This window comes from Ruditapes philippinarum, unplaced genomic scaffold (assembly GCF_026571515.1).
Source record: "Ruditapes philippinarum isolate M1 unplaced genomic scaffold, ASM2657151v2 ctg7960_1_1_1_1, whole genome shotgun sequence".
Lineage (NCBI taxonomy): Eukaryota > Metazoa > Mollusca > Bivalvia > Venerida > Veneridae > Ruditapes > Ruditapes philippinarum.
Genome location: NW_026862799.1, coordinates 333 through 14,575, shown reverse-complemented (window position 1 = coordinate 14,575; position 14,243 = coordinate 333). Strand labels below are relative to the sequence as shown.

The 14,243-nt window shown below is 32.7% G+C and overlaps 2 protein-coding genes across 2 annotated transcripts; both read right to left on the bottom strand.

The window, feature by feature from the left end:
* Nucleotides 1–1,324: 1,324 nt before the first annotated feature.
* On the bottom strand, nucleotides 1,325–5,839 carry LOC132720253 (uncharacterized). Its single transcript, XM_060704343.1, has 2 exons — nucleotides 5,228–5,839; nucleotides 1,325–3,331 (listed from the first exon to the last, which is right to left on the bottom strand). The coding sequence occupies exons 1-2, from the start codon at nucleotides 5,566–5,568 to the stop codon at nucleotides 1,984–1,986; spliced, it is 1,689 nt and encodes a 562-aa protein (XP_060560326.1). The 5' UTR covers nucleotides 5,569–5,839; the 3' UTR covers nucleotides 1,325–1,983.
* A 5,008-nt stretch (nucleotides 5,840–10,847) lies between these two features.
* LOC132720252 (uncharacterized) lies at nucleotides 10,848–13,813 on the bottom strand. The gene is made up of 2 exons (XM_060704342.1): nucleotides 13,289–13,813; nucleotides 10,848–12,664 (listed from the first exon to the last, which is right to left on the bottom strand). The coding sequence occupies exons 1-2, from the start codon at nucleotides 13,627–13,629 to the stop codon at nucleotides 11,320–11,322; spliced, it is 1,686 nt and encodes a 561-aa protein (XP_060560325.1). The 5' UTR covers nucleotides 13,630–13,813; the 3' UTR covers nucleotides 10,848–11,319.
* Nucleotides 13,814–14,243: the final 430 nt, after the last annotated feature.

The following is a 14,243-nucleotide window of genomic DNA, read 5'->3' as shown; positions in this document are numbered from 1 at the left end:
CCGTTACCCAGAGATTAAGCTTGCTGACCCCGATTATATTGACCCTTGAGGGTTGTCCCTGGTTGAGTGATAAATCGCCGACCTTGATTCAATTGACCCTTGAGGGACGTCCGTGGGCGAAATGTAATTGTTGCTTATCTCAATGCAGTTGACCCTTGAGTTGCGTCCGTGGCCGAGTGGTAAAGGTTGCTGATCTTGATTCAGTTGACCCTTCAGGGGTGTCTCTGGCCAAAAGGTTAATGTTGCTGACCTTGATTCAATTGACCCTTGAGGGTCATCTGTGGCCGATAGATTAAGGTTGATGACCTCCATTCAAATGACTTTTGAGGGGAATCCGTGGCCGGGACATTAAGAATGCTGGCCTCGATTCAATTGACTCTAGAGAAACGTCGTGGTGGAGTGGTAAAGGTTACTGACCTCGATTCACTTGACCCTTGAGGGGTATCCCTGGCCAAAAGGTTAAGGTTGCTGACCTCAATTCAATTGACCCTTGAGGGTCATCTGTGGTCGATAGGTTAAGGTTGCTGACCTCCATTCGATTGACTCTTGAGGGACATCCGTGGCCAAGACGTAAAGGATGCTAACCTCGATTGAATTGAACTTAGAGAGGCGTCCGTTATTGAGTTGTAAAAGTTGCTGACCACAATTTCAATTGACCCTTGAGGGGTGACAGTGGCTGAAAGGTTAAAGCTGCTGACCTCGATTCAAGTGACCCCTGAGGGGTATCTGTGAGCGAAATGTTAAGGTTGCTGACATTGATTGAATTGACCCTTGAGGTACATCTGTGGCCAAAATGATAAAGTTGCTGGCCTCCACTCAACTGACCTTTAAGGGGTATTTGTGGCGGAGTGGTAAAGGTTGTTGACTTTAAACCACTTGTAGACTATCTAGTTAGTGGTTCTTCGCATGTGCCCTTTTTTGCCTGACATAATGTACATACGTGCTTCTGAAGACTTCCTTCACCAGTAAAGCTGGAACAATGTGAAATTACCTACTCTGTGTTTGTGAGATGTAAAATCCATAAAAAACATACACAAACACACAAAAAGTTTAACACTTGTTCATAAGGGATTGAATCCTGCCAGGGTCATTGGATTCTTTCATATGAGGAAATTACATGTATCTATGTAGCTTACAGATAATTGGGCTTTATTCAGGATTTATCTCAATTCTTAAGATCAGAAGTGTTTTACCAAAATACCTGCACATGCTTAAAATATACACAGAATGATATTTTAGTTCTTTTTCCATCAGTACAGTTCGAAAGTAGCCTTAAAATGGAACAACAACAGAGTAATTAAGATTGATTCAGACAATTTGTTTATTTAATAAATGTTTTCTAATTATCTCGTTTTATAAACATCTACAATTATACCATACTTTTCTTGTGACAACAACATGATTTACATACAAGCAACAAAATAATGTCATAGAAAGGAGAAATTGAATATGAAAATAAATATGTTGAATATTGATTTGACATTATACAAATGTGACTCCATGTAAAGTAGATATAAGTAGATTGTTAGTACATGGATATAATATTAACAATGCACAATATAAAACTTTGAACAATGAAATATGTGGAAACATATTATAGAATTATAAAAATGCTTCATTACAATATCTAAATCATATTCCTATAATCTACTTGAGCAATTTGTATAGGATATAAAATAAAGAAACTTTGAAAATATAAAAAAATTGTTATTCCCTTTATGTAGTTGTATATAATATATAAAGCATGTTTGAGTATGAAATTCACTTACATATATTTCTTCATGTCATTATTTTTCATGACTGTCTTATTTTATGTTGTAGAGTCATTCTTATATTTAATGACAATTATCACATTCCTTCAATAACAATTTTATCATTGACATTGATAAAACTCCGTTTAACATTTATATTACAATCAATAACTCTTAATTGATATCATGATTATAAATTATTGTTTTTTTTATTTATTTACTTATTAACTGATCAGATATTGTACACTTCAATATTGTCTTCATCTCTTCTGCCTATGCACATCTTAGACATTTGTTGATTACAACAAACTGAATTTATTCCTTGTTTTTTACTGTCAGCTTTTATGACCTCTCCCATCAGCTCACCATCAGATGTAAACTGTAAAACGTTATTGTAGTGAAGTCCAGATACCAGCACACTACCCGCTTCAGTGAGATGACAATAATTAGCCCCCTCTAATTGTTTACCATTAAATGTTGTAACAATCTGACCATTGTTGTCCAGTACTATCAGTCCTTTATAACCATCAGCCACATAAATCCTTGTAGCATCCTTACTGACAGCTAGACTGATTATGTTGGAGAACAGTTCCCGTCCTGACTGGTCAGTACTAAACTGTTTAAGTTTCTTGCCAGACATTGTGTAGATATAGACTGATGTGTTATCAGAAATATATAAATGATTGATTGCATATGCAAGGCCAAAACAGGTAAAATCAGTTTTAATCATGTTTGTTGTTTTCATTTGTCTGTTTACAGAAATGAAATGAACTTCCTGTTTGGAGGGTAATGTTACTGCTACTTGTGTTTCATTAGTTTTACATGTTTGCCAATGCTCTTCAGGTAAATTATAGCAATCTGGGATGATATAATCGTGACTATCTAACCGTTTAAGCTTACTGTTGTTGTAATCAGCGAGGATTATTGTATCATCTTCCATATAGCAGGCATTGCAGATATTACATTTTTGTTCATCAGACATAACTTTGACACAGTATGATTGTTCTCCTGTAATCTGAAGCAACTTGTCAGCAGTTTTTGTAGTTTTCTCAGTCAGCATGCCAATTGTTTTGTTTTGTTTCAGCTGTTCAATGAGGTTTCTGTCAGAATGAAAGTCTATTTCACTGACTGTTCTATTCATTTTGGTATCTTCTATAAATTTGTTTGCAACATTTTCGGCATTTTGTCCTATCTTCACATGTACAAACAATTCAGCTTCATTTGGGTTTGGAGATGCTAATTTATCATTAGCTGATGTAACATTTTCTTTGTGCTCTTGTAGCTGTTTGAGACCTTCTTCAATCTTGTCTTCAAGAAGTTTGAATTTATTTGCTATCTCATCTTTAGAACTTTTTTCCAGCTTGTCAAGTTGGTCATTAATTTCTTGTCGGAATTTTCTGATATCATCTAGTAACTCTGCCTTTCTCTTCTGAAGGTTCTGTTTTTCCTGTTGAAATTTATTAGTTTGTACAGCAATGATTTTGGCTAATGCTTTCAGCTTTGTTTGAATTTCTCTTGAAGCAACTTGGTATGATTTGTTTTGGATTAATTCTGGTATATAGAATATATCCTTACATGATCTGTAAAACGAGGAATTAAGTCTGTTTAAGCATCTGAGAGGGAAGTGAAAATTATCTTGATTAACTTGTTTACATTCTTTTTGCAGAATGATAAATCTATCAGCCCTTACCTGGCAAAATGATATGTTTATAAAGCTGATTAATTTATCAACTCTTACTCAGAAAAAAGCCATTTATTATCAATTAATAAACAGTCTGAAAATAAAAAAATAGGTGATATTTGTAACAGAGATTAGAATTGTATTGTAATCAGTCAGTTTCAATGTAGTTAGTATTTACTGACTTTTCTGACTGTAAACTGGTGACATAAGTCAGTTAAAGACTTTTCCTATTATACTTCATTTTCTGCAAGGAAATATAAACAAGGGTAAAAAAGTAATGCAAAAATGTTCTTAAACTTTTCATGATAAGAAAAATTATAACTGAAATAAATTTATGGAAAGAAATTGAGGGGACACCATCCTTCATTTTGATTATCTGCTCGTGAAAATGATTGAATATATAATTACAAGAGCGATCAGTGATCACATGTGTCGCCTCATGATGGCCAATTTCATGTTGGGACAAGTTTTGTGACAGACGGACAGACAGACGGACAGTGCACAACTGGGTACTGATTATTCCTGTAAAGTTTGGATAAAATTGCATTGGTATATGAGGAGTAGTCCGGACAAGCTTTTGTGTATCTGGCAACACACAGAAAAATCACCTTTTTATCAAAGGGTCATAACTCGGCCAAAAATCATTCAACCGGAAAACCTGTGCAATATGCGCAAGGACTTGAGCTACAGATCAATCCTGTAAAGTTTCATTGAAATTGCATAAGTGGTATAAGAGAACTAGTCCGGACAAACTTTAAAAATATAAATTATTAAAGGGCCATAACTCTGACAAAAATCATTGAACCGGAAAATGCTGACAATATGCACAACTAGACTTGGTACTGATCATTCCTGTAAAGTTTGGATGAAATTGCACCAGTAGTTTATGAGGAGTAGTCCGGACAAGCTATTGTGTATCTTGCAACACACAGAAAAAACACCTTTTTATCAAAGGGCCATAACTCGGCAAAAATCATTCAACCGGAAAACCCTTGCAATATGCGCAAGGACTTGAGCTACATATCAATCCTGTAAAGTTTCATTTAAATTGCATTAGTGGTATAAGAGAAGTAGTCCGGACAAACTTTAAAAATAAAAATTATTAAAGGGCCATAACTCTGACAAAAATCATTGAACCGGAAAATGCTGACAATATGCACAACTAGACTTGGTACTGATCATTCCTGTAAAGTTTGGATGAAATGGCACCAATAGTTTATGAGGAGAAGTCCGGACAAGTTTTTGTGTATCTGGCAACACACAGAAAAAAAACACCTTTTTATTAAACGGCCATAATTCTGCCAAAATTATTTCAACCGGAAAACCACGTGCAATATGCGCAAAGCTTTGAGCTAAAGATCAATCCTGTTAAGTTTCATTGAAATTGCAATAGTGGTATAAGACAAGTAGTCCGGACAAACTTGTAGTCCGGACAAACTTTAAAAATAAAAATTATTAAAGGGTCATAACTCAAAGGAACATAACAAAAATCATTGAACCGGAAAATGCTGACAATATGCACAACTAGACTTGGTACTGATCATTCCTGTAAAGTTTGGATGCAATTGCACCAGAAGTTTATGAGGAGTAGTCCGGACAAGTTTTGTGACGGACAGACAGACAGACGGACAGACAGACGACGGAGAAGTGATCCCTATATGTCGCCACTACTCCGTAGAGGCGACACAAAAAAACACACTTTCAGGGGCAATTAGGATGGGCTCTCAGCTTTAAGTGATAAATATTTCGTTATAACGATAATAAAAAGTTAAATTATCATTATTCTAAAAGTTACCTGTGATCAATTGCCATACATGTAGAACAGCCGACATTATCATGATTCTGACAGAACATATCAATGTGTTTATGACTGTGTCTGCCACATCTTTCTGTTGGTGCCTTCGGCAGACCTTTACTGGTTCCTGACTTAACCTGAGATTTATCCAACACCTTGTGATCAACACACAAAGGGACTTGACTGTGAACTGTGACACAATTTATACAGAAATAATCATGACAGTCTACACAGAATTTTTCACCTTCAGATTTTTTTCCTCGATTTTTACACATTGAACAAAGTACATCAAGTATTTCATCAGAAAGAATATCCGTATTTATTTTTCCACCTGTAGTCATTTTGCAGAATATCTAGTTGAAACAGGTTTACTTAGTTGATCTAAACAACGCCTAAAGATAGATAAACATTGTCCCAGTTTCTTTTCACGATCATTTCAAACAAAATAATTTTATCCTTACATCACTTTTAAAGTGTCTCTTTATACTGCTTTTTCAACAATGAACCTTTTCTCCTCTACTTTTATGAATACATGCACCAATCACCTTGAATTTAACTTTTAAAGATAAAGTTACAGTCATGGACTGTCTTATCTTATGTGGCTTACATTTATTAAACCTTTTAAAATATTGATTGTTGAACGTCTTATCTCGATAAATTGTTCAACCATAAAGGTTTACATTTGTCAATAGGTGTTTTTTTTTAAAGTATTGGATAAGGAAGTGTTGTGTTTAGTAAATATATAGCTATTAAGAAATAAAGCAATTTTAGTTGACATAGGGCACAAACAATCCGCATAACTTAACATAAAATAAGTCAAAGTACGCAAAATTATTATAACCTTGCATGTAAAATTAATAGAAAAATATTTATTTTTAACTTTAATACAGCCATTTGGAAAATTAAATGGGTCGTGTTATAAGAACGCCCTTGGCTGGCGGAAGGCTGGCGGTGTCTACTTTTTGTCCGGAAAATATCTCCTACACACATCGAGGGATTTTGAAATGTTCACCATTTTGAGAAGCGGTGTCGTGGACATTGACCAGGTCTCTAGGTCAAACGTCAAGGTCACAGAAAGAGGTCATTGAAAAATGCTTGTCCGGAGCAGATTTTTTTCCAAGCAAAGAGGGGTATCAATATTACTTCGCACAAATGTTCACCATTGTGATAAGGAATGTCAAGCGCAATATTTAGGTCGCAGTGGTTAAGGTCAAAGTCACATATAGGGTCGAAATTCAAATGAAAATATGAAAATGTGTATATGGACCCTTTTATCAACATTTATTGGGGGATTGTAACACAAATGGTCATTAGCATGAAAACATCTGTAACACTTTTAATTTAAGTCAATATATGCAAGGGCAAGGTCACGGAAGATAATGAAATATCCAGATATTTTCCAGATCATATCTTCTGTATGCATAGAGGGATTTTTATGAAACTTCAAAGAAATGTTGATCACTATGTGAAACCGTTTTGCGCTCATGAACAAGGTCAAAAGTCAAAGTCACATTTAGAGGTCTGGGAAGTGTCCTGATAAGAACCACTGATGTCGGATAGCTTCCTCACAAAAAAAGAAAGTACTTTATTTTTGTCCAGAGCATAACTTAATGTCAATATGATGTTTGGAGCCAATTTAAAGTTACTTTTTCTACTGTATTAGAATATTAGTCAATTTCACAAAACTGTTTCTTTTGTATTCAAATAGAAGTCAATCAATTTTCTTGAAAATGTTTGTACTGTATTTCAATATCAGTCAATTTCAATTTTCATAATTCTTTTTCTACTATTTAACAATATAAATCTACTTAATGAAACTGTTTCAGATTGAAGTAAATTCTGAAAAGGGAATAGCTGTTCTTCATGTGCCAGTAAAAAAAGAAGTATTTTAGCTGTAAGTATTTGACCATTGCATTTTGGCTATGCCATATTAATTGAATTGTTAAAGTTGCTTACTTTGAACCACTGGTCCTTTTACCACTTAAAGAGTATAAAGTTATATCTGATGTGTAAATATTTTTATGATATTTGTTAAAGTTTAATTATGCCTCAGTAATTGTATTATTTTTATTTCTCAGTTTTGTATTTAAAAAAACTTATAGTTTTCAAAAGGAAGGTTAACGTAATTAAGATGTCATTTATCTGAATAATCTTTTTCCATTGTTGCTATTTGACGTTTCTTAAAGTTAAAGTGATTTTCTATTTTGTATGAGTGTCAAAATACTACTTTCTTCACATTTTGCCACTTTTATGACAAATTATTTCACAATAAAGGCTACTTTCTTTTTTCATCTAATATACTCTAAAACCATTACTTAAGTATGACAATACTCATGCTTGCCCTTTCTAAAGAATAAAAAACAAGTTTTTCTAAGACATAATGTGCCTTTAATGTAAAATAACATTGTTTTGACAATGTTCGAGTCAATTCTCAAAACAGTTACATGTAACAGTATGTCTTTGTCGTTTAATACACAGGCATGTATAATGAGTTAAACAAATTGAGATATCCCGGATCAAAATATATTACGCAGCAAAGTTAAAAACTTTTATGGCAAGAATTTTGTGCATGGACTGTTCGCTATTATGGAAGCAAACTAACATTTTTCTTTCATTCAAGCGTTTTAAAGTATTTTTGCAGAATAATCGAGCTAATGCAGTCACCCATTTGTCGGCGTCCCTAGCTGTGGTTAAGTTTTTGAGTATAAGCAAGTATCTCCATAACTATTGAAGGGAATGAATTGAAACTTCACACACTTGTTCACTGTGATTATCTATCATGATTGACACAAGTCCCATAACTCTGATTTGTTTTGTTTGTTTGTTTTTTTCATAATTTTGCCTCCTTTTCGACTTAGAATTCCTTTGTTAAGTTTTTGCGTGTAAGCTGGTATCTCCTTAACTACTGAAGGGAATGGATTGAATCTTCACACACTTGTTCTCTATGATTATCTTACATGATTGGCACAGGTCCCTTAACTCTGATTTTCTTTTGTGCATATTTATGCCCCTTTTCGACTGAGAAATTATTGGTTATTTTTTTGCGTGTAAGCTGGTATCTCATCAACTACTGAAGGGAATTGATTGAAACTTCACACACTTGTTCTCTGTAATTATTTAACATGATTGGCACAAGTCACATAACTCTGATCTGCTGTTTTGCATAATGATGCCCCTTTTGCGACTTAGAAACTCTTGGTTAAGTTTTTGCGTGTAAGCTGGTATCTCCATAACTAATGAAGGGAATGAATTGAAACTTCACACACTTGTTGTCTGGATTATTTTAAATGATTGGCACAAGTCCCAGAACTCTTGATTTGTTGTTTTCATAATTGTGCCCCTTTTTCGGCTTAGAAATTTTAGATAAAGGTTTTGCTTGTAAACTGGTATCTCTATAACTACTGAAGGGTTTGTGCCTTTTTTGGGACAATTTTATGCATTCAAATTAATGAAGCAGTGATTTTTCCAATCTTACATCTTAATAACAAGCCTTTGAACCTTGTCGGACAATTTTATGTATTTATTTAGGTAAGCATTATTATACTCAATGAAACACCCTTGTAACAACTTTTTCGAATAGTCGAGTGTTACTGTCCTCGGACAGTTTTTTTTTAAATTCAGGATGTGAATTTTGCAGCAGATATATAACTTTATATACTTTATAAAGTGTTGTTCTATTGTAAGGGAGCTTACTAGGGAAATGAAGGTTACTTGTACTCGTACTTAAGTAACGTAATAAGAAGAAATGACCTTTGAGACTTTTAAAATGCTGAAAGTCCTTCAACAGTTTTCTGAGATATGAATAATGCTGAACTTTGAGAAAATTCATAGTATTCTTATTCTACTTGTTTGTTTTCTTTTTCTTTTAAATCGTTTAGTCTGTCAGAAATTTTTATCTATTAAAGAATATGTAACGTGTTGTTTTTTTTCCACTTGATTATTCCCTCCGAGATTTATACCATTCTATGAAGGTCTGAACCAATAACTAATAAAATGAAACATGCTATTGTTGTTTTTTTCTAATTGTAACGATATCAAACATCTACTCCAAAACCGGGAGAGACCGGACAATATAACGTGTGGTACTATTCGCCGGTCACTAGTAAATCCTGGTCAAAAAAGACCGGGAGAGACCGGCATTTACCGATAGGAGTGATAAAAAGATATATCTATAAATAGGTTTTTGGAATATTTAGGTCATCAACTGATCATTCTAGGATACATGTACAACAATAACATACCATGACATGATAACCGACTGTGTACTACAAAATGATAAATAAAAAACCCCGAAGAGCGCGATTTATTGACGGAAAAGGTTATTTCATTTGTAAATGTTTGCATTGCGAAAATTCATTGTAACATATCGCAACATTTCATTCTTATTTAATAATCAAGCACCCTCATACCGATCGGAATTTTCGGCTTTTATTATGACCGACTAAAAGGCTCGAGAAGTTGCTGTCGCCCTTTCACAAAATCTGATCTCATTCCATAAGAGCGCCGCGCTTCGGCGCGGACGCCAATAAGTGAAAATTTTCAGAATATTCCTTTACCCCGTTTTACCACAATTATCATTTTTATTTGTGTAAAATTGCCTAGTAGGTTTCTATAAAAGTTTTATTAATCATGAACTTATCAAATACGCTCCCGTCTCGGAGGATCATAAGGATGATTAAGATAAAACTTTTTTTAGACAAGTTTTTTACCTTAAAGCAGCATGCGTCCAGATCAGCGAAAATATTTCAATAAATCAAATGTACTAAGATTTTTAGGAAAAGTAGAAAGATTCAAGATTAAGTAATAATTTACTTGTTATGAGCGATTAATGATGATTTTTCATTATGTGTAACTATATATATTTCTACTGCGTTACTCACGCAGTAAGGGCATTATTTTCATATTTTGACCTCTTTTGGTAATTAACGTGGGATTTTAGTGCCATTGATAATGTGTAAATTGCTTCCTTTTGGTAACTATTACAATGAGTTTATTTCAAATTTGCATTCAGGCCACCGGCCCATACACATGTATACATAATATATATATATATATATATATATATATATATATATATATATATTATATATATATATATATATATAGAGAGAGAGAGAGAGAGAGAGAGAGAGAGAGAGAGAGAGATAAAATTATAATGTTTAAGAAATAACAAACTCTATGTAAATTCGGTAGCGCTTTCAATGCTTTTTTCGCATATCTTCAGCCGAAACTTTATTAAACAATTTATTAAAGTTTCGGCTGAAGATATGCGAAGAAAGCATTGAAAGCGCTACCGAATTAACATAGAGTTTGTTATTGCTTTAAACATAATAATTTTATCTATTTCAACACTGCACAAGGAACAATTATCACGTTTATACACATGTATACATAATATATATATATATATATATATATTATATATATATATATATATATATATATATATATATATATATATATATATTAAAACCCATCAACACCAGTAACAAAATATTTAAGATTGTTTCAGACAATTTGTTTATTCTGAATTTTTATTGCAAGTGTACTAGTTTATTACTAGTATCTCGTGATAAACATCTACAATTACACATTTTTTTTTCTTGTAACTGCAACATGATCCATTACAATATCTAAAGCATATTCCTATAATCTACTTGGGTAACTTGTATAGGATAAACAAAGAATCTTTGAGAATATAAAAACTGTAATTCACTTAATGTTGATGTTATGAATTATGTTCATGTATAATATATACAATATAAAAATGTTATTTACTTACATATGTATGTCCATTTATGATATAAAGTCACACTCTCAAATCACCTTGGGAACTTGTGCATAGTTGTATATAATATATAAAGAATGTCTGAGTATGCAAAAACATATACATGTATGTGCACATCACTTTTTTTCATGATTATCTTATTTCATGTTGTAGATTCATTCTTATATTTAATGACAATTACCACATCCTTCAATAAAAATCATTGACATTTATAACACTCCGTTTAACATTTATATTACAATAACTCTTAACTGATATCATGATTATAAATTATTGTTTTTTTATTTATTTACTTATTAACTGATCAGATATCATGCACTTCAATGTTGTCTTCATCATCTCTGCTTATACACATCTTAGACATTTGTTGATTACAACAAACTGACAGAATTTCTGGTTTGTCACTGTCAGCTTTTATGACCTCTCCTATCAGCTCACCATCAGATGTAAACTGTAAAACATTATTGGGTCCATAACCAGATACCAGCATACTACCTGCTTCTGTGAGATGACAATAATAAGCCTCATGTAATTGCTCTCCATTAAATGTTGTAACAATCTGACCATTGTTGTCTAGTACTATCAGTCCTATTTCAAAATCAGCAACATAAATCCTTGTAGCATCCTTACTGACAGCTAGACTGTATATGCAAGAGAACAGTTTCTGTCCTGACTGGTCAGTACTAAACTGTTTAAGTTTCCTGCCAGTCATTGTGTAGATATAGACCGATGTGTCATCTGAAATATATAAATCATTGTTTGCATATGCAATACCACCACAGTTAAAATCAGTTTGAATCTTGTTTGTTGTTTTCATTTGTCTGACTAGAGAAAAGAAATGAACTTCCTGTTGGGAGAATAATGTTACAGCTGCTTGTGTTTTATTAATTTTACATATTTGATATGGACATCCAGGTAGATTGTAGCAATCTGTGATAGTATAATTTTGACTATCTAAATGTTTAAGCTTGTTGTTGATGTAATCAGCTAGGATTATTGTATCATCTTCCATATAGCAGGCACTGTAGATTTGACATGTTTTATCAGACTTATCTTTGACACAATATGATTGTCCTTCTGTAGTATGAAGCAACTTGTCAGGAGTATTTGTAGTTTTCTCTGTCAGCATGCCAATTGTTTTGTTTTGTTTCAGCCTTTCTATGAGCTTTCTGTCAGAATGAAACTCTATTTCACTTACTGCCATCTTCATTTTGGTATCTTCTATAAATTTGTTGGCAACATTTTCAGCATCTTCCCCCATCTTCACATGAACAAACATTTCAGCTTGATTTGGGTTTGGAGATGCTAATTTATCATTAGATGATGTGACTTTTGCTTTGTGTTCTTGTAGCTGTTTGAGACCTTCTTCAATCTTGTCTTCAAGAAGTTTGAATTTATTTGCTATCTCATCTATAGAAATTTTCTCCAGCTTGTCAAGTTGATCATTAATTTCTTGTCGGAATTTTCTGATATCATCCAGTAATTCAGCCTTTCTTTTCAGAAGGTTCTGTTTATCCTGTTGAAATTTGTTAGCTTGTACATCAAAGATCTTGGCTAATGCCTTCAGCTTTGTTTGAATTTCTCTTGAAGCCACTTGGTAAGATTTGTTTTGGATGAATTCTGGTATATAGAATATATCCGTACATGATCTGGAAAAAAAGGAATTAAGTCTGTTTAGGCATCTAAGAGGGAAAAAAATTAATCTGATTATCTTGTTAACCTTCAGGTTGCAGAGGGATAAATCTATCAGCCCTCACTTGCCAAAGTAATAAGTTAATTAAGCTGATTAATTTATTAACTCTTAACCAGGTAAAAAACTATTTATTTTCAATTGATGAACAGTCTGAAAATAAAAATAGGTGATATTTGTAGCAAAAGATTAAAATTGTGTTGTAATCAGTGCTTTGTCAGTTTGAATGTAACTGACTTGTCTGGCTGTGAATTGATGACATAAGTTAGTTAAAGACTTTTCCTACTATGCTTCATTTTCTGCAAGGAAATTTAAGAGAGGAAAAATAATAATAATTTTCTTAAACTTTTTATGATTAAAACATTATAACTGAAATAAATCTATGGAAAGAAAATTAAGGGACACCATCCTTCTTTTTGGTTAACACATTTTTTAGTCATCTGCTTTTGACGATTATATTGATGAATTAATAATTTTTTTTTAAAAAGCTCACTTTCAGGGGAATAGGATGAGGCTGGCAGCTTTAATTGATAAATACTAAGTATTATTAAACTGTAAAAATGATTATTATGCTAAAAGTTACCCGTGATCAATTGCCATACATGTAGAACAGCCAACATTATCATGATTCTGACAGTACATATCAATGTGTTTATGACTGTGTCTGTCACATCTCTCTGCTGGTGCCCTCGGCAGACCTTTACTGGTTCCTGACTTAACTTGAGATTTATCCAACACCTTGTGACCAGCACACATAGGAACTTGACTGTGAACTGTGACACAATTTATACAGAAATAATCATGACAGTCTACACAGAATTTTTCACCTTCAGATTTTTTACCTCGATTTTTACACATTGAACAAAGTACATCAAATATTTCATCAGAAAGAATATCTGTATTTATTTCTCCACCTGTAGCCATTTTATAGAATATCTTGTTTAAACCGGTTTACTGTGTTTATCTAACTACAACACCTAGAGATAGATAAAAATTGTCCCGATCTTTACACGATCATTTTAAACAAAGATTCTTATTCCTACAGTCACTAAAGTCTTTAAAAGTGTCTAACTTTATACTGCTTTTTCAACTTCTCAATTTTTTATGAATAACAATCACCTTGAACTTAACTTTCAAGGATTAAGTTACAGTCATGAATGTAGTTGAAAAACTTATCATATATATCACTCATCATTTAGATAAACACTTTAAAATATTGATTGTTAATTGTTTGTTTCGATGAATCGTAAAATCATTAAAGTTTACGTTTGTCAATATGTGCTGTTTTATACATTTTGGATCAGGAAGTGTTGTATTTATATTTAGAAATAAAGCAATTTTAGTTGACATAGGACACAAACATTCCTCAAAACTGAACCTAAAATAAGTCAAAGTATGCAAAATTAGTATTACCTTGCACGTTATAGAAAAATTTTAAGTTTTATTTTTTTTTATTTGATTTTTTTACTTTAAGCAATGTAGATTAAAATTATACATGTTGAGTTGTGACGTCTTCCAAATTCTTTAATAGGGTTTTT